The sequence below is a fragment of the Labrus bergylta genome, chromosome 19, assembly GCF_963930695.1.
Source record: "Labrus bergylta chromosome 19, fLabBer1.1, whole genome shotgun sequence".
Lineage (NCBI taxonomy): Eukaryota > Metazoa > Chordata > Actinopteri > Labriformes > Labridae > Labrus > Labrus bergylta.
The window spans coordinates 9,896,631-9,921,113 of NC_089213.1; the positions used below are offsets into that span (position 1 = coordinate 9,896,631).

At 43.4% G+C, this 24,483-nt stretch overlaps 1 protein-coding gene across 3 annotated transcripts in view; it reads left to right on the forward strand.

Annotated features, from left to right (window-relative positions):
- arid1ab (AT-rich interactive domain 1Ab) overlaps positions 1-16,356 on the forward strand; it is a 65,532-nt gene extending 49,176 nt beyond the window's left edge. For 2 of the 3 annotated variants that reach the window (XM_020638018.3, XM_065947838.1), the window contains exons 6-20: positions 887-976; positions 2,634-2,804; positions 3,601-3,901; positions 5,171-5,316; positions 5,415-5,512; positions 5,916-6,125; positions 6,265-6,469; positions 8,586-8,718; positions 9,640-9,815; positions 9,902-10,031; positions 10,973-11,092; positions 11,273-11,369; positions 11,708-12,527; positions 12,800-12,930; positions 13,040-16,356. In XM_020638018.3, coding sequence (XP_020493674.2) covers positions 887-976; positions 2,634-2,804; positions 3,601-3,901; positions 5,171-5,316; positions 5,415-5,512; positions 5,916-6,125; positions 6,265-6,469; positions 8,586-8,718; positions 9,640-9,815; positions 9,902-10,031; positions 10,973-11,092; positions 11,273-11,369; positions 11,708-12,527; positions 12,800-12,930; positions 13,040-14,965 — 4,754 coding nt within the window. In that variant the 3' untranslated portion in view covers positions 14,966-16,356. The remainder of the gene's footprint in view (positions 1-886; positions 977-2,633; positions 2,805-3,600; positions 3,902-5,170; positions 5,317-5,414; positions 5,513-5,915; positions 6,126-6,264; positions 6,470-8,585; positions 8,719-9,639; positions 9,816-9,901; positions 10,032-10,972; positions 11,093-11,272; positions 11,370-11,707; positions 12,528-12,799; positions 12,931-13,039) is intronic. The other variant, XM_065947837.1, reaches the window with a different exon arrangement.
- Positions 16,357-24,483: the final 8,127 nt, after the last annotated feature.

A 24,483-nucleotide genomic window follows, 5' to 3' on the forward strand; every position in this document is an offset into this window, starting at 1 on the left:
ATTGTTCTGCAGACGGAAGACGTCTTGTGGTATGTCTAAAAAAAAAAATCAATATTTAACTAAGATACAAACACATCTGGGTTCCATATTTCTAAACCTTGTTTTTTATGTTATACCTCTTAGTGTAGCAGCTTTTGTCAAATAAAAACATTTCAGATTTAAGGCCTGAAATGTAAGTATCATTAAGAGGCTTTTGAAAGTCCCAAATCCATATTTCTATGTGCAGTAATGTGAACATAAAGGGAATACAGTACTTCATGCATCAGACAACCATGAGGCCTGTACATGCTTATTGATAAAAACACAACATACTAAATATGTTCAATGTAATGAGAGGAAAGGAAAACACAGGACGGAGTATCTGAAAACTCAAGCTATTGCATTATCAAAGAATGTACCAATGTAATATAGCCGCATACTAAATTATTAGTTCTTCAACTAAAGGGTGCAAAGTGAAAAATATAGGACTGGCTAAAAGTATCTACTGAGGTGACAAAATCTGAATAAATGTTTCATATAGAGAGTCAGAATCTGTGTGAAACAACATCCAACAGATCACATTTGTAATTCATGAAGTGGTTTGCCAGATGGGAACATTTTTCTCCCAACATGATGCTAGTAAACCATCCGGACGCCTGAGGAACAGACGCTGTGACAGCGATTGTGGAGAGCTAAGTTTGAGGAGAAGCCAACAGGACGCTTTTTTAGTCTCTCTTTGTTTTAAATTTGAATCTTTAAGGTATTGGTTTGATAGACTATTGGTCCCTTCATGGTTGATATGTTCAAAGGTTCAAAACAATAAAAGACCAGCAGTCTAAGCACATCCCTTTGAAGGTAGTCTACAATCCTTTTCAACTTGCCGACGCTTGGTGTTTCTCTCCTGCAGGTAATCAGATGCCTCCCCGGCCGCCCAGCGTCCAGTCGGACAGCATCATGCACTCTACCATGAACCAGTCAGCGATGGGCCAGGACAGGGGTGAGTCATGAGTCATGCTTTGAATCAGAGCCGGATTGTTTTATAAGGGGCATGAAACAGAGTAAATGACCCTGTTCTCAGCTCGCTGTCCAACAGTGTGAGAAGTGTGCCACGTCCTCAGGAGCTTTATGAAGAGCTTGTTTGCATTTGTATGCATTCCTCGCCCCTGTAAACACCGCCCCAGGCTGTATCTTAAATAAGAATGTGCTTGTAGTTAGGTCAAATGAGGGTACAGGCAGACAGACACACTGTACTGTACTGCTGTGTGTTGTAGGAAGGTAAAGAGCTGGGGTGTTCACACAGCACAATGACGGGTTATGATTCAGGATGTTTCAGCACATGCATGTATCTTTTATCGAGGGTGTTTTTAGGGTTTCTTCACAGAAAAAGTATTGAACAGAGTGAAACATTGTTCAAGTCATTATAAGTGTTGAAAACAAGAGGAGAGCAAGGAAAAATAAAAGTTTGCCAACTGTTGTTTTTCTTGGCGATTGCATCATAAAATATAAAGCATGACAGATTCTTTTATTTTTTTGTTTGTCTTATTTATCTTTTATTTGGCTGTGGCTCATTTGGCTCAGTCAGTCGTCTCTCAACCGGAAAGTTTGGGGGTTCGATCCCCAGCCTCTGCAGCAACATGTGCTATGTGTATTTGGGCAAGACAATGAACCCCAAGTTGCTTCGCTGCTTGGTTTGCAGCATATGCATGTGTATGAATGGGATTGGTTACTTCTGATTGACACTTTACATAGCAACCTCTGAAATCAGTGTGTGAATGGGTTTGAATGGGTGGGTGTGACATGCGGTGTAAAATAGCTTTGAGTAGTCAAAACACTAAAAAAGTGCTCTAAAAGCTCATGTCCATTTACCAAGTCCATTCTGGCAATGAGATACCGCTGAGACGGAGGGTTTTACCTCAGGGTGCCCTGCAGCCATACACAAAAGACAACAAAATATACTTACCTGTATTTATTAGCGATTTAAAAGTTACATATATATTGAAACATAAACAAGTTACACAGGGGGCCCTGGATTAGCTTAACGTGTCGAGCGGATGCAGTCCTTCTGGTCCTGACGTTACGTGCTGCATGTCATTCCCCACCTCTTCCCCCCCACCTTTACCCGTCTCTCAATATCTGTCCGACCAAAGACTGGCAGAAATCCCGAATAATAAGCTTTAAAAAAAACAAAACAAGTTATGCATTGCTGTAGAAATAAAAGGGACTATCTTTCTTTTATTTCTGCATTTGTCGTTTTTTCTGCAGATGAACTGAAGAACATAACAGAGACTAAACTCTTATGTGGGAACTGTAATAATGTGTTTTTATTCAATATGTTTATGTTTCTCCAGTTAGTATGTTTCTTTTTAAGTAGATTTGTTTCATAATGAAATGTAGGAGTATGGACAGAGCAGCTGCGACGGGATGTCAGGAAGACTGAAGTTTAAATGGTACTGAATGATACAGCACAGGAAGATGCAAGTTTTCTGAGGGTTGCTTTAACAATCCCAATGACGATGTGTACTCTTGATGTCAAATACAGTGTGAAAGATTTATCATGAAGACTGCAAAAGTCTGGCATGGGCAGGAACCCTGTGTTTTGTTGTTGTACAAGTGAACAAATGTGTAACTATTGTCTATTATCAATTCCGTTCCAGTGTACATGCGTAACCCCCAGATGCCTCCATATGGGTCCCCTGGACAACCTGGCTCAGCCTTATCTCCACGCCAGTCTTCAGGAGGTCAGATCCACAGTGGGATGGGACCATATCCCCAGAACAACTCCATGGGCAACTACGGGCCACAGGGGGCCCAGTACGGTCCACAAGGTGAGGTCTCATGACAGAGGAGAGGACGGTGTTGCTTTAAAAAAAAAATCATGCAGTGTTTTTTTTGTTTTTTTTTAATTTCAGATTCTGAAATTATTATGAATGAGTTTACAGTTGTCCTCCTGCAACCACCACAGTTTCGGAGATAACCCAGATTTTTGAAAAAGGCTTTGAAGTTTCCTCTCACTTCATATATTTATGAAATTATATCACTTCACTTTGAAGTCTCAGATGGTTTCTGTGGGCTTTGAAGAAGTTCTGCAATGAGTCATAGCAGCGAGCAGCGAGGGCCAGATAAAGCCCCGCTTCATCCGGCTGCCTGTCAGAGCTGTGGTAAATTTAGAGCTGGACTGCTGAAATCTCGTCAGAGAGAGAGTGAAAACAGCATGTGTGACAGAATATTTTGGGTACCATGCTTAATCTATGATGACCCATCAGTGATAACTGTACTGCTTGTGGTACGAAGACCCCTCGCTGAAAAGGCCCGACCAAAACCCCAAATCCCGTCCTCAATTTCATATTTGTCCAAAACGGTGACTACAAATTATTATTTCTTCATTGCAATGATCTTAAAATTAAATGTTAATCATTACAAAATAGCATTAATTCAATCTGACTGTGTTTAGAAAGTGAGATGGACTCACTTGACGTCTGATGTTGCATAAAATAAAAACATTGACATGACCTAAATGCATCTGGATTATTTAAATGAATGGTGGTTCGGTAAAAAATACTTACGCAGTCTAAAAGCTTGAGAACTTTTAAGTGAAGTTAATTCCTTCTGCTTCCCTTCTAGGTTACCCCCGGCAACCCGGCTACACAGGGATGCCCAATGCCAACTATCCCAGCGGTCCCGGCATGGGTGGCTCAATGAACCCCATGCCTGGTCAGGGCAGCGGGGCGCCATATGGGAATATCCCACCTGGAAGGATAGGTCCGGGGCAAATGGGCGCCCGGCCCTATGGTCCTGGAATGGCCTCAAACATGGCCGGCATGCCCCCTCAGGTGGCCTCAGGGATGTGTCCCCCTCCAGGCATGAACAGGAAGGACGGTGGCCCCTCCATGCACCATGGACCAACAAACTCCGTACACAACAGGTGAGTGATACAGCGACTGGCTGCATCAGCGTCTATGGAGATGTTCTGATATTAAACCTCAAGCAGCGTCTAAAAAAATTAGCTTCTTAAATAAGTGTTTTTATTTTTATAGTGTGGCCCAGCTTAGGTTTAGACTTTCATTAAACCTCAACAAAAACATTCAGAGAATGAGTGCCGTATGTCATTTATTTATGACCTACTTTGACAGTCAGAAGAAGCTAACAAAATAACATTAGAAAGAGATTAAAAGGGATCCATTAATGTTTTGTGTTATCTTGTTCGAGCACCGAAGTGGAACACAATAAACAAGCAGGGCTAATCTTAGCAGCAGCCTAGCTAGCAGCTAACAGTGTATGCTGAGTCTTTTAAACAGTTGTGGAAACACGGATTTTGAATGTGAAACTTTTCCAAACAGGGAAGCTCTAACTAAAACTACACACTCTGCTATTACCACCATGCTAATTCAGTTTGACATCATCATGTTAAAAAATCCTGAAATCTATTCTGCCCTGAAACAGAAATAGTTTGTGGCTCTGATAATACATCGACGGTAGCAGCACAGCAAGATTTGTTGTTTGGTTGCTATCCTGTGAACCATATTGATTTTTTAAGGGGCCAATAAATTACAGTATTGGATCAGCAGATAGACTGGAGAGCTTGCCTGTACCTGATCCTTCATTTAAGTCTCTATCAGAGCCTTTTCTGATTCTGATCAGTATCAAATCAAGTCTGAATGAGTCAGAAGGGAGCAGTTAGCTGTTGAGGGTCAGTATGTCCAGAGCTTGAAGAGTTTTTTTTTCATCGCTTAGCTGAAAGAATATATGTCCTTGCTCTACATGCTGGTTGTGCACCCTGAACAATGATTGGTTCGTCCCACATGCAAGCCGGTGTGTTGTGTGTTTTGGTGCCTCGGTGTGCTGCAGAGTAGATGGCAGTAGATCAAACACTCATCTGTGAGAGAAAAGGAAAAAAGTGGAGAGAAGGAGATGCTCTCTGACATCAGTGAATCACATCTCTCCCCAGCGAGGATGCCAGCTCAGCCTACAGAGAGGCACTCGTGGGCTCGGCCATGCTGGAGTCATATGACATAAATTGGTTTCCTACAGAATAAGCTGAACCAAGATGAGATAAGGGTAGAGATGTGCTACAGAATCAAAAACAAAGAAAAGGGGGAAAAAAGGACCCTTGAATAAAAAAACATTCCTCTCTTTGTCTCAATAATGGAGTTTTGTTTCAGTGTTCATTCTAATTTTGCCTCCTCTTCCATAGGCCACCCGGCTACCCCAACATGTCGCAGGGCATGATGGGAGCAGGCTCTCCATACGGCCCTGGCATGAACAGCATGCACGGTATGATGAACCAGGCAGGACCGGGGCCGTACCCAATGGGAGCAAATATGGCTAACAACACACCTGGTGAGTAAAAAACAGCACTGAAACCCTGATCATGTGAAAAGTTTGGTATGAAATTGATACTAAAGTCGGGTAATCTTTTAATTTTTTTTTTGACCCAGGTATGCCTCCCAGTGCAGAGTTTGGCATGGAAAAATTGAACCCAGCTCAGAAGATGAACAACAAAGTGGAAGGGACTCCCAAGCCAGAATCCAAAAAGGTAAAAGTTCAAGCTCCTCTAGGGCTGCACAATGAACTGGATTTGTATCATCATCCTTGCATGATCGTGCAGAATCATCAGAATTACACTCATAGAGGCCATGCTTCAAACTATGTGGCTGAGCAGATGATGCTCAAACTAGCAACCCTTAAGTAATAGAGGACGGAGGGAAAAGTGAGCATATTTGGTTGCCAGGATTTGGTTACATTTAGATTATTTCAGCAGCGACAGCGAACGCTTTAATATTTGTTTTTAAATAGTGTGTTGTATTGTCACCATCATATTTAATAGTGGTAAGCACAGCCACATAACATTAAGGTCTAAAATCCACATGTTGATGTTGTCACTGCTTGTCCGAGATTTTATCCATCTCATGATTTCGCTTCATTGATCTGTCCTGTAGAAGTCAAGTTCTTCCACCATCACCAACGAGAAGATCACTCGTCTGTATGAGCTCGGCCCGGAGCCAGAGAGGAAGATGTGGGTGGACCGATTCCTGGCCTTCGCTGAGGAGAAGGCCATGGGCATGAATAACCTGCCTGCTGTGGGACGCAAACCTCTGGATCTCTTCAGACTCTACGTGTCTGTCAAAGAGATCGGCGGCCTCACACAGGTATTCAAGACTTCCACCTGATTTTGATTTAAATATCACAGAGTTTTGAAAAAAAACCAAACAAACAGTTGTTCATTCCTACCAGGCTGTTTGTTGTGTGCAGCTTTGTGAGCTTCCTCCTTCCTCTGTCGCCCACCAGGTGAACAAGAACAAGAAGTGGAGGGAGCTGGCCACCAACCTGAACGTGGGCACGTCGAGCAGCGCGGCCAGTTCGCTCAAGAAACAGTACATCCAGTGTTTGTACGCCTTCGAGTGCAAGATTGAGCGCGGCGAGGACCCGCCCCCAGACTTCTTCAACACGGACACCAAAAAGACCCAGCCCAAGATCCAGCCTCCGAGCCCAGGTGAGCCCGGGCATCTCTTCTTTTCGTTCCCCGCTTTTGTCCCGAGTTAAATCTACTTTGTGGAGATTTTAATCCAACAAAATATTTTCTTTCCCTCACTTCCAAAACATTGATTCATACTTATTATATCAAGATCTTAACAAAACAAGAATACTGCTTCTGTACATAGCAGCCGCCAGAGTCAACACTAAATAAAAAAATCCTTATAGCTCCTTTAAATCACTCTCATATTGAATCAGTGCAAGTGTTTTTATTTTCTCCCCTTCTCCTTTGGGTGTAGTGTGCTTCCCGTGCACCTCATTACATCCCCCTTTTGTATCTGCCTCACATCATCTGCCCGACAAAGAACTGCATTTTATTGTGCCCTATTAATTGCAGAGTTAAAAGCCGATCTTAAACTGTTATCTCCTGCACGAGGCTGCCATTCTCCATAAATCAGAGTTGTTTTTGGCGTGTGTTGGAAGAGCTGTAAATGACGGCGTGGTGGCTGTAAGTCATTGAAGTGCACCAGATCATCCTCTGGACAGTTCCACACACACATCTCTCTGGAGAATACTTTGGCATTTGTTCAGGACATGACGAAAGACTCCCCCTGGTTGATTTGTCTGTGAACGACAGCATGCCAAATCTTTCAATGAACTCTGAATGTTGGGTAAAAGTCAGTGTGTGAACTGGCAGTCAGTCGGGGGGTGGGGTGGGGGGGGCTTCTCAGGACGATGCGTCGCCTGGAAGCTGTTTATTTTGGACGGACTCTGGTTTTCGCTGCCAGGAGCAGCCGCACCAGGAGCATGACCACGTGTTGCTCCAGTCTGGCGCAGGCCCAGGCTGTCAGACATGGGGCAGTGAGTCAGCATCGGGGTGTTGTTACAGGAGACATCAGGGTGCTTGTCAGCTGGCATTAGCCCTCTAGTTAGCACGAAGGAATAGCACAGTAAGGGCAGGGGGGGGTGGGGGGGGAGGTTGTGGCGGCATGGGGCGGGAGGTGATTTGGCGATAGCGATGCTCTGTCAGTGGTGTGTCCTCGCTGCCTGGTGCCTGGCCCAGGGCTACAGAGGCAAGGCAACACTCCCTGGAGATTAGTGCTGAGCCAGAAATGATGAATGGGGGGGGGAGAGGCTTGAATGTGTGTGTGTGTGTGTGTGTGTGTGTGTGTATGTGTGTGCGTAAAAGTCTGACTCTCTGTTTCTACCACGCTATTTTTTTTCCATCCTCACGAGATATCCCCCCTCCCCTCCCCTTTCCTCCCTTCATCTTCAGTGGAGGGAAATCCCTGCCCAGGGGGAGGAGGAGGGGGAGTCAGTTAATGTGTGTGTGTGTGTGTGTAAGAGGGAGCAAGAGAGGCGAGAGGCTGATGTGAGAAAATGTGAATAACTGTGACCTGCCAGTGACCTTGCTGTTGTGTGTGTATGTGTGTGTGTGTGTGTGTGTGTGTGTGTGTGTGTGTGTGTGTGTGTGTGTGTGTGTGTGTGTGTGTGTGTGTGCGTGCCAATTTAATGAATGGGAACCTGTGAGTCATCAGACTGGCGTGCTAATAGTGAGAAGTCCTGAGCTGAAGTTAAGGACGAGAGCTGCATATCACACATGCACACACACGCACACAACACAAACAATCACTCACGCTCATGCACACACTCACACATCTTGCAGGCTCTTGTCTCTGCAGGTCAGGCTGTAATCTGTCACAGTCAGAGTTTAGATCATTGTTTCGTGGTGACTTCAAGACGACTGGCAGTGGGTGAAATGAGGGGTGGGGTGGGGGGGTGGGGATGATTCTGTGATGAGCTGGAAGATTCAACATTTTTTCGCTGGCTGTGCACTCAAAAAGCAAGACAGCTTGACACAAACCATGTTCCTCTGTGCAGCGCTCAGGAATTTCTTAATGGGATTTAGGATTGCCGAAAGCAGCGTGTGTTCCTGATCGTCCCCCAGCAGTGCTCAGCCTAACCACAAGACTCTCCTGCCTCACTATCAGACATCAACTTTAGTTCCTGGAGAGATGAGAGGAGCAGGGGATGTGCCTTGAATCAGCAAGAATCTTTAAAGTTTACAAACCTGAGGACTCCATTGTCGCATCTCAACACTCACTAAGTGTGTATGTCTTTTTTTTTTCTTGCAGCTGGTTCTGGATCCCTGCAAGGACCCCAGACTCCGCAGTCCACCAGTAGTTCAATGGCAGAGGGCGGAGACCTGAAGCCCCCCACCCCGGCCTCCACCCCGCACACACAAATGCCTCCAATGCCTGGTGTCAGGTACGAGTTGGAAGCCTCAATATCATGTTTCTTTGATGTTAAAAATATCAGCAGTCATCACGATGAAATGAAAGTGATCCCTCTGGCAAAACATGATCCGTGAGATGGGAAATGGAAACAAAATACAACAGAACTGTAGCTTTTGTGATGTAATCGTAAGTCATGTTAATGCTGCGTTCATATGGCTTCAGGCAGGTGGTAGACAGGAAACCGGATATCATTTATTGGTCGGTGAATAAAGGTGAGGATGGTAGTGCATACCAATAAGGATTGTGGTCGATGACAGTCAGTCCAGAGTATTTTAGCTTTTTGCAGCACATGTTTTACGTCAATCTGGACAACAATAGGCTCATCATTTTGATGCAATGACATAAACTCTCTATAGGAAATCACCAAGTATACACTCCATTCACTATGCATGTTGTAAACCAATAAATGACCTTATCTTTCATCGGGAATTTAAAAAACAAAAAGCGGTTTCCATCAGACATTTTCTAGAATTCCTAGAATAATTACATGAAATACAGACACAACATATTGTATTGCATGAATTGTATTCCATTCCTTGTAAACGAAACAGCACCGTGGCATATGGTCGTGTGCGTTTTGTTTTGCAGTTCTGCCATTCTGTCGGACTGTGTTTTTGTTTTCTCTATGCCGTTCAGAAGGTGTTGTCCATCTGCCATCTGCCTGAATACAGCACAACATGTATACACAAACAACCAGCTGGATAATAAGTGTTAAAGACGAGTAGATTCATAAACAAAGTATAAAGAGTGGAGTTTAAGGGTTTTTATTATGACTGTAGTAAAAAGTGCTAATGAACTGCCAAAGAAATTTGAAACCAACTGTGAGTGACTCCTGTAAAGATAATATGTAGGAGCCAGTAAATGTGACAAACACCTCCCCTCCTTCCTGCAGGAGTAGCGTTAATCTGCAGGACCCTTTTGCGGACGGCGGTGACCCTGCATTTTCCAGAAGGAATGCCATGACTCCCAACTCACAGGGCTATCAGCCTGGCATGGGCGGCCCAGAGATAATGGGTCGAATGGGTCCCTATGAGTCTAACAAAGACCCCTTTGGTGGCATGAGAAAAGGTGCGCGACAGAAAAACCAAAATATCGTTATGCTATGGCAGTTGACTTAGAGTTAACACTAACAATTATCTGTGTGTCTTTTGAAGCTGGAGAGCAGTTCATGCAACCCGGCCCCAACAGTGGGATGGCAGAACAATATAACAGAGGCCCACCGGGTCCTATGGGCAACATGCAGATGGGCCAGAGGCAACAGTACCCTTATGGATATGACCGAAGGTAAAAACAAACTGCTTTAAATTGAGTTGGTCAGTAGTAGTTCATATTATCTATATATACAAAAACATTTAGGGGTAACAAAGTAAGGTCACATTTTTTCTACATCAGTCAAAATCCATAATTATGTCAACATAAAGTCTGTCTTTTAGATGAAAATATACTTCACAAATATATGCCAGAGTTGTCCTTTACAGACCTAAAAGACCATATTTGTCTTATTTTAACCTTAATAAAAACTAGTAAATCTCTGTGTCTGTAATTCTTTAGAAAACAAAGGATGTCTGGAGTTGCTGCAACCTAAGCTAAGCTGCAGCTAACTATGCTAGCTCAGTTTGTAGGGAAGGATTCCTCTTATTTGTCATTATTCATGAGGTTTCTACTAGGAGCAGAAATACCCAGAGAGGTTTTTTCTCTCAAAAATGAACAGAACCAGTCATGCAAACTGGTAAAACTCTGAATAAACCAGTTTTATGTCTTAGAATTGGTGTTTCTGTGAAGCTCTCAGGGGCTGTGAGTCATCTAACATCGGCTTACATCAGCGCAGACTGACATGTACATCTCTTAACTGCGAGACACCCAATGACTGAAACATGTTATCAGGTTAAGATATGGTGAAAAAATAAAAAATAAAATCAGGAACTTTTGTGTGTTGGTGACATGTCTTGCAGAGTTAAAAAGTGATCAGACTGTCCAGGGGTTTGAGCTTACAGATGCAGACTGACTGTTGTCGTGTTTATCTCTGCTGTGTGATAGGCTAGTAGATCTATCATAATACTAACTCATTTTGATCACAATCCCCTGTTAAGATTGTTTCATCACTAGCCATTTGACAAGCTCTTGGACGACATTGGATTCAGGCCTTCACTTGTACAAATGTGCTTGGACATATCACCTTAATCAAATCGGTCACATTTGTTTTTTTTGTATTTTTTTGTGTACAGACCAGAGCCTGGCATGGGTCCTGATGGCACTATGGGACCAGGAGCCCCACAGCCCAACATGATGCCTTCTGGAGCCGACACAGGGATGTACTCGCCAAGCCGCCCTCCACCACAGCAACGGTCAGTACCTCTCAGTGCTCACACTGTTGTTGAGACGTAGTTGTTAGATAGTTGTGTGTGTGTTTGTTTGTTTTTAAATCCCCTTAATTATCAGCTTTGGAGATTCATATGTAAACTATTACATTTCCTGTTAAACAATACTTGAAATGTAATGATATGAACATTTGTTATTGTTTTCAGGCATGACTCCTATACTAATCAGTTCCCTGGCCAAGGAGCTCCCCCTGGTGGCCCATATCCAAATCAACAGCCAGGAATGTATCCACAGCAGCAGCCGGTGAGAACATTTTGTACAGCATTTGGAGTTCTCCTCATATGACTTAATTCTTCTCCTTCATACATTTCCCTGATTAAAGATACTATTTAATTATTAAGATAATCTCCCTCAGTTATGTTGGTGACTTGTTGACTAGATTAATCAATCAATCTTTATTTGTATAGTTTTTTTTAATCTCAAGAGACTTTACATAAGAGCAGGGGGAAAGACCTTACTCCATCATGAGCGCTAAACAACATTTAGCGAAGTCACAGTGGTGAATGCATTCATTCCTCTAAAAATGACAGTACAGAAATACTTGATTATTAATTATAATGCTGGTTGTATTTTTCTGATAGAACTACAAGCGTCCTGTGGATGGAGGGTACGGTCCTCCAGCCAAGCGTCATGAGGGAGAAATGTACAACGTCCCCTACAGCGGTCAACAGCAGCCAGGACCCCAGACCTCGGGGCCTCAGGGTCAACAGGACATGTATAACCAGTATAACGCGTACCCTGGAGGGGATCGTAGACCACCAGGCCCACAGAACCAGTTCCCTTTTCCTTTCGGCCGGGACCGAGGACCATCGTCTGCAGGCCCCAATTCTCAGTCTCCAATGCCTCCCCAGATGATGGCAAGTTCCATGCCTTCAGGTCCTGATGGCCCCCAGGGTCCAATGTGGCAGGGTCGCAATGAGATGGGCTACCCCAACTATCCCAACCGACAGGGACCTCCTGTACCAGGCCAAGGCCCCGGGTACCACAGCATGAACCGCTCTGAGGAGATGATGACACCAGACCAACGGATGAACCACGAGGGGCAGTGGCCCGGCCATGTCAACCAGCGGCAGCCGCCGTTTGGCCCCGGGGGAACAGGATCTCCGATGACCAGACCCCTGCCATCCACCTACCAGACTTCCCAGAACCACATTCCTCAGGTGTCAAGCCCAGCACCCATGCCCCGGCCTATGGAAAGTAGGACGTCACCAAGCAAGTCCCCCTACATGCACCCAGGCATTAAGGTGCAGAAAGCCGGACCCCCAGTACCTGCGTCCCACATCGGCCAGGCCCCCGTGCAGCAACCCATGATCAGACGGGATGTGGCCTTCCCTCCTGGCTCTGTGGAAGCCTCCCAACCCCACCTGAAGCCTCGCAGGCGTCTCACCATGAAAGACATTGGTATGAAGCTTTTACAGTTTATTTTTTCAATCACAAAATATCTGATGATTGTCAACCTGCCCACCACACTGACTTTGCCTTTTAATGTTACTGGTTGTGCTAATGGAAATCTAATAATCAATCATAAAACAGATAAAAGTGACTTAATTTGAATAGCTGTCAAGGGTATTTTCCATTCAGCTGTTCGGTTTCTAAAAACCCTGTTTATTCAGTTAATGAACCTCCGGCCTTTAGTTTGCTCATATTTATTCTGTTTTTTATCTTTTTTACAGGCACTCCTGAGGCTTGGAGAGTGATGATGTCATTGAAGTCGGGTTTACTAGCTGAAAGCACCTGGGCCTTGGACACCGTTAACATTTTACTGTATGATGACAACAGCATCTCTACTTTTAACTTGTGCCAGGTAAGGTCCACAAACCGGCTCCTGTTGATTTTCATTTTTACAAAAGGATTGTCAATAATGTGTAAGTTTAAAGGATTGTTTAAGTGACTTTCTTCTTTGGTTTTCTCAGTTGCCTGGATTCCTGGAGCTGGTGGTGGAGTACTTCAGACGCTGCCTCATTGAGATCTTTGGCATCTTAAAGGAGTACGAAGTAGGAGACCAAGGCCAGCGTACCCTCATAGACCCCAACGCTGCTGAGGACTCTGATGATGAAATCCAAATGCCTGAGGGTGAGGATATGGATCTGGATGAAGATGACGAAGAGGATGAGGAGGTAGAGGAATCAAAGGCTAATCCCGACGCCCTCCCACTGGTCCAGGTGAAACAGGAAGACGAGAGCTCACAGACACACAAGTCTTCAGAGGACGAGGAAGAGGAGAAGGAAAGGGAGACTACTATCAAGGAACCCAATACCTCTACCTCAGTGTCACCCCAGGACCTCCACTCTGAAAAGCCCAAACAGGCAAGCAAGTTTGATAAACTTCCCATCAAGGTGGTGCGGAAGAAGAATCCCTTCCTGCTGAACCATTCGTCCAAGCTTGGGCAGCGGCAGAGCTTCGACAGCGGCCTGATACACTGGAGCATCGGCGGTGGTGACACTACCGAACACATCCAGACCCACTTTGAGAGCCGGATGGAAGTTCTTAAGCAGCGAAAACGCACGCATACCGCATCAGAGAGCCGCAGGAAGGTCCATGGGGCTGACACTGTCTCAGAGAACTCTGAGAAGTCCAAGTCCAACGGGGAGGAAAAACCTCGGTCGCAGCAGCAGCTGCCCCAGTCCTCTGAACCTCAGAGGTCACCAGTGGAGAAGACCCCCCCTCCTTCTCTTCCCATTGGTGCTCCAGTCACTGCCACCATCGATGATGTGCTATCTGCTCGACCGGGGTCGGTAACAGAAGAGGTTGTTCGTGGAGGTGCAGAAGAGCAGAAGGAGAATGGAAAGTACCTGTTCAGCATCAACCCAGAACTCCAGAGTCGACGCAACATCAAGATCCTGGAGGACGAACCTCACAGCAAAGACGAAACGCCACTCAGCACTCTGTCGGACTGGCAGGACTCGCTTGCCAGGCGCTGCATCTGTGTTTCAAACATCGTACGCAGCCTTTCCTTTGTTCCTGGGAATGACCTAGAGTTATCAAAACACCCCGGTCTCCTGCTGCTGCTGGGCCGCCTGGTGCTGCTCCACCACAGGCATCCCGAGCGCAAGCAGGCGCCAGTCACCTACGAGAAAGAGGAAGAAGAAGATGAAGGCGTGAGCTGTGAGAGAGACGAGTGGTGGTGGGACTGCCTCGAGGTGTTAAGGGAGAACTGCCTGGTAACTCTTGCGAACATCTCAGGCCAGCTGGACCTTTCTATCTACCCGGAGAGTATATGCCTGCCGCTGCTGGACGGCCTTCTCCATTGGGCCGTCTGCCCCTCAGCGGAGGCCCTGGACCCCTTCCCCACACTGGGGCCCCACGGCTCACTGTCCCCCCAGAGACTGGTCCTTGAGACCCTCAGCAAGCTCAGCATCCAGGACAACAACGTCGACCTCATTCTGGCAACGCCACCATTCAGCCGCTTGGAGAAGCTGTACGGCTCGTTGGTGCGCCTGGTTGGAGAACGCAAGGTGGCTGTTTGCAGGGAAATGGCTGTTGTCCTGTTGGCTAACTTTGCGCAGGGTGACAGTTTAGCGGCACGAGCTATTGCTGTACAGAAAGCCAGCGTGGGTAACCTACTGGGCTTCTTGGAGGACAGCCTAGCTGCCACACAGTTCCAGCAGAGCCAGAGCTCCCTGCTACAAATGCAGGGCGGGCCTCAGTTTGAGCCCACCAGTGTAGACATGATGCGGCGGGCGGCCCGTGCCCTGCACGCCCTGGCAAAGGTCGAGGAAAACCACTCAGAGTTCACTTTGTACGAGTCGCGGCTACTGGACATCTCGGTGTCCCCACTTATGAACTCTATGGTGTCCCAAGTGATCTGTGATGTACTGTTTCTGATCGGCCAGTCATGACAGCCGTGGGGAGGTTCCAGCTCTGCCTCTTCCCGTTCCCAGTCACACCCCCACCCTCCTTTTTTTGTATGTGTGTGAGTCTGTTGCGTGTGAGTGAAAAGAGCAAAACTGACTGTCCTTTTTTTTAATTTATGCAAAATCACCTCGGAGTCCACTGTCTTTCTACCCCTGCTTCTCACTAAAAGAAGGAATATCATGAAGTAGATGTGGATTTAAAAGCGTCTGAAATAGAGATACTGACAAAGAAGAGCAGATTGGGACCCAGGCATAGGACAGAGTGCGCTGCCCTGCGGAAATGACTTGTTTTTTAATGAAAAGAAAAATCTCCAGAAAAAAAAAAAAGAAACTGTAACCAAAGTTGCTGTCTCGTTTACAGTGAGTTTGGGGGATACATGTGCTCGCTTTCTCCCTCGGGGGTTTGCAGGGGGAAGAGGACATGGACTTAACAATATTATGGTTCATGTTTGGAGGCTACATAGACTCACAGACTGTGGTGTGGTATAATTGCTGTAACTTTGGATGCTATATACTCAGCCCCACAGGAACCACATTATTGGCTGTGAACAGACATCTGTCATGGGAGGCCTGTGCAGTAGATTGTAGGACTTTTTTCTGTACTGTACACCTTAAAAACTGTAAACATACTGTAATAATACTGTTTCACACTGAGATACGCTGGCTTGGCAGCAAACTGTAGTTTTTAAAAACAGTTTTAGTTAATGTCAAGAGAGAAAACGGCTTTCCCCCCAAAGTATGGTGAACCTACAACACCCCGACCTCTTCTCTTTGTCCCTTGATTGTATGACTTGACCCTTATATTAAAAAGTCACCTCTTTAGGACTGGTCCTCAACTCTAGATGCAGTCCAAGCTGCAGTGTATATATGATGTTGTACATTACACTTCTCTCTTTCTCTCAACTTCTGTTGCTCTTCACCGTTTTTAATCTTTGATGATGACAAGTTTCCCCCGCATCAAGTACGCCACCCTCTCCGTTACTTAGACGCCTCACCCTGCTCGTAATGCGCTCCGAGATGGGGGCGTTTAGCTGCTTTTCCAACGCCACCCCCAACAAACACATCTTCAAGTTTCAGTTTGTCTCCGGTCTGGGTGTAGAGAGTATAACAAAAATCATGTCTGCAGTTCCATCTGAGCTCCTTCATAAATGACAAACTAGGTCTTGATGAAGAAACCATTTTTATTTTGTTTATTTTGTTTATTTTTTTTTTTCCCAGTGATGCGGATTCTGCATATTTGTATTTCAGATGATGTAGCTAAAACTTGATGTAAATTCCTCTTTTTTCCTTTTTTGGCTTAATGAATATCATTTATTCAGTATGAAATCTTTATACTATATGTTCCACGTGTTAAGAATAAATGTACATTAAATCTTCGTAAGACGTTTGCTGTGGATTTATTATTCCCCTCATATTTGGTCGAAGCTGCAGTTAATAAAGTGCTGAATTTTTCATCTGGCTCGCTGAGAGAAATCGATACGTCTAAAGCAGCATACAGTGTGTTCTGCTGATGGTTTTGATATTTATAAATGGATGCAGAGACACAACACACAGCCAGCTCTGTGGAGAACACTGCTTATCAAATGCACAGCCATGTTTTCCATCCCTGCATTGATTGACATCTCACCCTGTTGTTGCATGGCTGTCCTTGTCCCTGGATCAAACACGCTGCTGTTTACATACATATTTACATGAGTGGGGAATGCTGAACAGACTGTTTGATACATACAAATAACATGGTACTCTTACACAAGGAGGGGAATATTTTTCATCCTCAGCATATTCACTGATTTTCTTTTCTGATATTTGGCAGAGGTCACATTCATATTTGAAAAGCAATCATTGGGCAGGATTTTCGGCTGAGGCTTCTGCCTGATAAACCAAATTTAGCCAACTACATCAGAGCAGTCCTTTAAAAACAAAAAAAAAGGAACTGTCTCTGTGAACCACTGTTAATTTCTAGGCACAAATAACCCCTAATAATAGAATATCTTACACTGTTTTTCTTTTTAATTTCAAATGTAGTCCCCTGTACCAGGACAAAATACCACCAAAAAAAAAGAAACACTGCCAGCATGAGCTACAATTGGCACCAGCTAAAGTTGTAAAAACTTCTGCCATGTCTTGATGCACTTCTACTTTATTTTTTCAGAAGGGTCTCACTGAGATCAATATCTAATTACTACGCTCATGAAAACAAAGTAATCCAAAGTAGTCCTCACTTCCTTTTCACAACATTGACTCAAAATTGTTTGAATACATGATTACAGCATATCCTGGATGTCTTAGAAACGAATGAACTCCAATAATATTGAGTTAGGAAATATCCATTTATGTAACACTTTAAAGCTTCTGTGAAGACCTTTCAGTTTGGTGCCCCCTTTGGATGGAGCAGTACTTCTTGATTTAGTCCTGTAAGATGTTTTTTTAACACAAAAAAAAGGGTCTCATTCTTGTATCCTTAAAATGTGACGTCATTCCTGAAAAATAGTTGCTGTGAAGTAAGTTTAAAAAAAAAAGGCAGAACTTCACCATAAAAAGGAAAACTCAAGAGCTCTACATCAACAAAACGTATGACAGCTGGTGGTGTTTTATTCTAATTATCCACAGTTATCCACAGCTCCAGTCCAAAACAACTCTGTTTCAGTGCCAATCTGTCACAGCAGTCAGTGATAAATGCTTTCATATTAGCATGTTTGGTAGGTGTAGGCTAATGCTCCCCATCTCAGCTGAACAGGTTAACATTGCCAACACTTTCTCATGTGTAGGAGGTTTAATGTTCACTATCTCTGTCAGGAATGTATTGTGTTCACCACATCCACCACCTCAGTGTACCATTGTAGTATTCATGTTCAACAAAACATTTAGCGTGCTAACAGTTGCTAATTGTGAGCAGGTGACGTGTTAATCATATTCGACTTTGAAGTTGGTTGTGTTGGCATGAAAAGAGTTGTTAACTGTCCCACTGTTCATGAGGTAAATGTTCACCTTCACATTTGAGTGTGTTACCTAACAAGCAGTAGCCTAACTATTGTTTATTAGGTTTAGTGTTCTTCATATCGTTTGAGTTGGCAAGCATGCTAACAGGTTGTATTGTGCAGCAGATTCAATGTTCATGGTATTCACAGTTTTAAGTGGATTTGTAAGTATGCCAATTGTTTAAAGTTAGCACCAAACAAAATACCGTTGAGTTTGTGGGATTTTGTGTCAAACTGAAGCGATTGATCCATGAGGGAACATAGGGCCTAACTTTTATTGGGGGGAAATTTCATAGGAACAGGGATGACCCCGGGTCAGAATGAGACTCTTGAGAGATTCACATGAGTTTTGTGACCTGTTCTTTTAGATTTCATTACATTATTTTGTACCAGGAATTTGCTTTAAGGGGTTTTTTTTTTTCATGGGTATTTTCACTAAAAGTTTGGAGCAGGAAGTTCAGTAACCCAGCATGCACTTACATGTTACTGTATTATTACAATGGGTTAAAATCATTAGATTACATTGCAACAACTATTTAATCTAAAAATGTCTACTGGGTTTACTTGCCACATCGGCGCAGCTGTCTGGATCAATACAAAGTAGAGATTCTAACTTCAGGTGCCATTAAAGCAGTCTTAGTTTCTCTTTCATTGACACAATTCTGTTCTTCATGTATCATTTAAAACAGCACCTGAAGCTCGCTGAGGCCTGAAGACATCTGTCATGGATATTGAGTACAGCCATAACAAACAGTCATGGAAGCCTGTAGTAAACACACTGACAAAGATTTTCCACATTTGTAAAGAGAGTCTTGATCCATTATAATTGCATCAACAAAACACCTAACAAAGCTTTCAGATCCCCCTCATCCTCTCACTTCCATCATGTATGACTATGAACACTGACAGGATTGATTACAGGGGATGACGTGGTCACTGAAACTCAACATAATACTCCATGCTTAAATATCGTTTTCAGCATTTAGCCGAGTAAAAAAAAACAAAAAAACACATGGATTATTATCAAGATCAAATAGATCAAAAAACATTGTATTTACAGCAGGATCTATACACTATGTGGATTGCATTAATAGATTTAAAATGTGCTGATTGTTTATGCAGCTTGTTACAGTTGCTTCTGTTCATTTTCTTGCTGTTGTTTTTTCACATCTCTTTACTGAGCCTATATCTTCTTTTGTATATTGTTTTATATAATTCACAAATGTTATACCCTGATCAGCTATGACATAATGACCACCTACACAACATTATGTAGGCGTCCCTCTTGTCAGTTCAGGGTCAAGACATCCCTGACATAACAGACGGACTCCACTAGAGGGTGTGCTGTGGTATCATGGTAGACATTAGCATCAGATCTTAAAAGTCCTGTAAGTGTTGAGATGATCCCTCCATGGATTGCATTTATTTGTCCAGCACATCCCGCTAAATACGCAATTGGATTGAGATCTGGGGAATTTTGAGGCAAAATCAACACATTGAATAAATAACCTGTGTTTCTGCAGGCTGCCTTCTTCCATTGCTCTGTTGTCCGGTTCTGATGCTCATGTGCCCGTTTTAGACGCTTTCCGCGTTGGACAGGGGTCGTAATCGGGCACCCAGCTGCCCAATACGCAAGAAACTGTAAAGTTCTGCATGCATTCTTCTGGCACCTTTCTATCAGAACCAGCATTCACTAGTTCAGCTATAAGAGCTCCAGTTGCTCTTCTGCTGGATCAAACCACAGGCGCACCTTTGCACCCCACATGCATCAATGAGCCTTTGCTTACCATGATCCTGTCTCTGGGTTTACTGATTTTACTTGTTTAGACCACTTTTGGTAGGAGCTTGACCACAGTAGAGCTAGAACACGCCTCAAGACCTGCACTGTTGGAGATGCTCTGATCCAGTTGTCACATTTTGGTCCTTATCAAAGTTGCTCACATCCTTACACCTGCCTATTTTTCCTGCTTCTTGCATATCAACTTCATGGACAAGATGTTTTTTTTTTTTTGCTGCTTACCATATCTCACATTGATAGGTGACATTTTTATGGGATGATCACTGTTATTCATGTCACCTGTCAGCGGTCATAATCTTGTGGCTGATTGGTCTTATTGCTTCTATTTATTTTCTAATTTTCTTCATACTTACATTCAGTGCAAAAGTAACAGGAACACACAGTTTTCTGATTCAGATTATTATGAATGTTTATGAGAGGTTCAGGTGTTTTTATCCACCTGAGCACCTGAGCATGTCTCTTGTTTTGCAGTGTTATTATTTTTATATATAAATGACACAACCTTTACTAAGTCTTTCATTTTTGGAAGAATATGAGGCTGACGAAATCAAGTCTGTATTTCATCACTTTCTACAGTTGGCCATCTTTCTACTTTGAAGCTGTGGCGCCCTCATGTGGTAAAACTAGAGGAGTACAATGTGCCCCTTCATCAAAACATTATCAATTAATCTATAGCATGGGCAGAAAGTATTCAAGTATTCATTGTGAGCCTGTGTTGAAAAAAAAGTCAACTTAAAGGGCTGCAGACAGACCATGAAGCGAGTCAGAACAGTGCTGTAACTTTTTTAAAGTCCTTTTAAAGTTTAAAGTATTAACTTGTGTGTTCATTTTGATTGACCTTAAGCAATTTAACCATGTGTACATGGTTCACTCGCAGTTTTAACAGCAAGGCAACATGTGCTCTGAATTGTGATTATCCAGACTGCAGTGGCCATAAGATGCAAGATGCCTGGAAACTTGTTTTAGTCATTGTTTGATGATGGTACAAAATATCCTGTGGGTTTATAGATATTATGAGAGTGGATAAAAGGTCTGTAAATAATAATTATTTAAAAAAACAAAAACATATTCGTTCTTTGAAACAGTTGAGTAAAGGTTGCATCCGCATCACAAAAAAAAATGTAGGAAAAGCAATGTATTGAATGTTAAGGCCCTCAGGCCATTCCACTTTCTTTCTGCACACTTTGAAGCTGCACTTTTTGGAGAGAATCTGTAAAGCCTTGCAGATGAACCAAAGATATTGAAGTTTTGTTGTGCTTGAACTTTTTCCTGCAGCTGTCTTCTTCATCGTCGAGCGCCCTGCAGCTGAAGGGATTCCGGAGCTGATCAGGATCATCGATGACGACGAAGGCGATGTTCTCCCGATCGACACCTCGATCAGGGATGTCGACCTTCTGGAGGATGATGATGAGGAACCTGAGGTTCTTCATCTGGGTTAGTATGTAACTACACAATTCTGCCCTCTTAACCATCTGGAGGGTGAGGAGGAGAGGGAAGAAGAAGAGGAGGATGAAGAGGAGAGAGAAGAAGAGGAGGATGAAGAGGAGGAGAGAGAAGAAGAGGGGGATGAGGAGGAGGAGAGAGAAGAAGAGGGGGATGAGGAGGAGAGAGAAGAAGAAGACAAGTAGGATGAGGAAGAGAGAGAAGAGGAGGATGAAGTGGAGAGCGAAGAAGAGGAGGATGAAGAGGAGAGAGAAGAAGAGGAGGATGAAGAGGAGCGAGAAGAAGAAGAGGAGGATGAAGTGGAGAGTGAAGAAAAGGAGGAGGATGAGGAGGAGAGAGAAGAGGAAGAGGATGAGGAGGAGAGAGAAGAAGAAGACGAGGAGAGAGAAGAAGAAGACGAGGAGGAGGAGAGAGAAGAGGAGGAAGAGGAGGAGGATGAGGAGGAGAGAGAAGAAGACGAGGAGGATGAGGAGGAACCTGAGGTTATTTATCATGGTGATAATGTAAATGCCCTTTCAACGGTCTCGAGGATGAGGAGGAAGATTACCATGAAGAAGACAACTGGTCCGATGAGTCGTGGGAATATTCTGGTCCGGTGAGCGAAGATTCTGGTTATGACTCCATGTCATTTGATGAAGAGGATGGTGAGGACTTGGACGACGGTGGAGAGGCTGATGAAGAGGCTGAAGAAGAGGAAGGTGAGGACTTGGATGATGGTGGAGAGTGCAGATGAAGATGATGAGGACAGCATCAGAACTCTTCGCTTTGAGGACCTGCCATCACCCTCCCAGAAACTCCTGGAGTTGCCTTGACCACATCCCTGAAGAAGCAGCTCCATCCACGTCTGGCCTCATCACCTCCGGGAAGAGGAGACGAGAGGAGGAAGAGGAGGTGCAGCATCCTGCTCAGAGGCCCAGGAGGAGTACAGAGGAACCCACTCCCTCAACTTCAGGCCTCAGCTCCTACTCAAACAGGATCCATAAAGGTCCACGGCAGGACTGAGGCTCTTTCCGAATTGCCACAGTTCAGTATGCAGTACGTACTTTTCAGTAGGGAGTTTCAGTATACTGAACTTTCATGGTCATTCAGTATGCATTTTGTGTGTCCACCTCAGTATACTGAACATTTCAGTATGGATACTAACTTCCGGGTGTCATGCAGTATGGATCGGATGCGTGCTTTCAGAAAATGAATTGTATTTTACCACCCACAATGCTGTGTGAAATCAAACGTAAATCGTCACTTCATGTGCGCCTCCAAATCAAAACAAACGAGCGTTGATTAATTTAATCTTAATTTAAAGTCCCGACTGAAATCGCTACTTTTAATTAACAACACAAAATGTAACAAATGTCTGCATTATTATTATTAAACCTTTCCCCCTCTATTTAAACAATGATTTCACTATTTAAAAGTGTCTTTATTGGTTTATTTTATATTCTGCATATTACTGTCTTTCATTTGTACTTTCCTTTATGTACTGTATGTTATTTAGTTATTCAATCTGTCTTTTACTTGTGATATTGTTTTTTGTTTACCTGACTGTATATGCACATTACTCTTCTTGAATAAAGCTAAACAAAAACGTAAATGACGCCACTTGGTGGATAAAGGGTAAGTACAAGAAACAAAGTGACTTACAGTAGTCTTTGATATAAAGACACTGGAGGTCATCTCTGCTAGTTAACATGTTATACCCGTTTATTCATTCATTCAAAAGTTAAGTCATAAGTTAAAGATGACTCACTCTTCTGTTCTTTTTTTAACCGAGGTAAAGATGACTTTAGCCGACAGAGGTGAGTAAATCATTCATTATTTTACCACAGAGTCTTACAGGTGGTGTTATTAGTAATTCAGTGATTCTTTCTGGGATTCACTCTGTTGTATGTTTTTACTCAGGTGCAGACGGCTGTAACTGTTACAGAGAGGACGAAAGAAGACCCCAACGCCCCTGCTCTCCATTCAGGGTTCCCATGACGATGATGAAGAAGAAATGCTCACTCCCGACAGGCCAAGATGGAGATCATGTGGTGCTTGAGTCATGAAAGTAAGTGAGCCCTGCATTAAGACTAAAAATAACACTTTAGTGACATAAAGTTCTGATCAGCTAAAGACAACATAACAATGATATTTGATAATATTTAAATATTAACGAGTTGTTTTGTGATGTCCGATCATCCCTTGAAGTTCACACCACAGCAGTCGACTGAACTCACTCCTGCTGCTTCCAGACCCCAAAACCAGAACAAGAACCAGAAGAGCCCCACTCCAGAGGATGAGGAGTGTCACAAACTCACCTATGCAGGATGTGTGAAGCTCCTCTCCCACATTAACTTCTCAGAATCTGCATGAATCAGGACAATGCAGTGTTTCAGTTCTGAAACTAACATTGCCTAAAATATTTTGCACCTTGATTTTATAAAATTGACAGTATGCTAAATGATACAATGTTCTGTGAGATCTTTGATACGCAATCCATCACAGAAACCTAACCAGATGTTGTTGCGCATGTGCTTTTTCTCATAGGTCAGCTTGTGTAATTTATCATTAGTGTACTTACATATGCTTTCTATTAAACACTTTAAGGTGAGTGCTGCACTGTCAAAAAAAATTGATTGAGATCAGGTGCTCTTCAGTAACAGGGGACAGAAGTCAAGTAGTGAAGAGATGACTGTTCTGATTAAAGTTTGTAGTGTGGAAAGGCAGTCTAAACTTTAAGCCCAAGGCACCCTGATGCAGTATAAAAATCCTTTAACAGGAGTGTATGAAGGAAATTTTGTTAACTTGCAGATTGAAAATTCCAGAAGTTCTCTTAAATCTCAAACTGTATCACAGTTCATGAAGTTTTAGAGAGTGTGAACTACACTAAAATGTAGTTTATTTGTTTTGTGTAGCATTAAGACCTCACACTCAAGTTTGATTCAGTGACAGAATTGAAAGAAGCCTTATTACTACATTTTCAGTTTGAAAATATTCAGTCCTGAATAAAGAAAAACATATCATGTTCCACATGGCTAGGTGTTCAGTTAAGAATGATCTCCCAATTTGACTAAAAGTTGTGGTCAGATATTCCTCTTAAACATACTAGTATTTAGTTAGGCAATAACAGAGCAGCAATATGCAAAGACTGTTCTGCAACAATTTAAGTGTGAAGTACATATTTAGGTCAATGGTCTTGCACAAACCAAATTTGAATCTGGTCCAGTGCAACACATCTCATACCCACTAGATGGCAGCAAAACAAAATAGATACACTTCAACAGTTACCAGAACCACAAAAGACA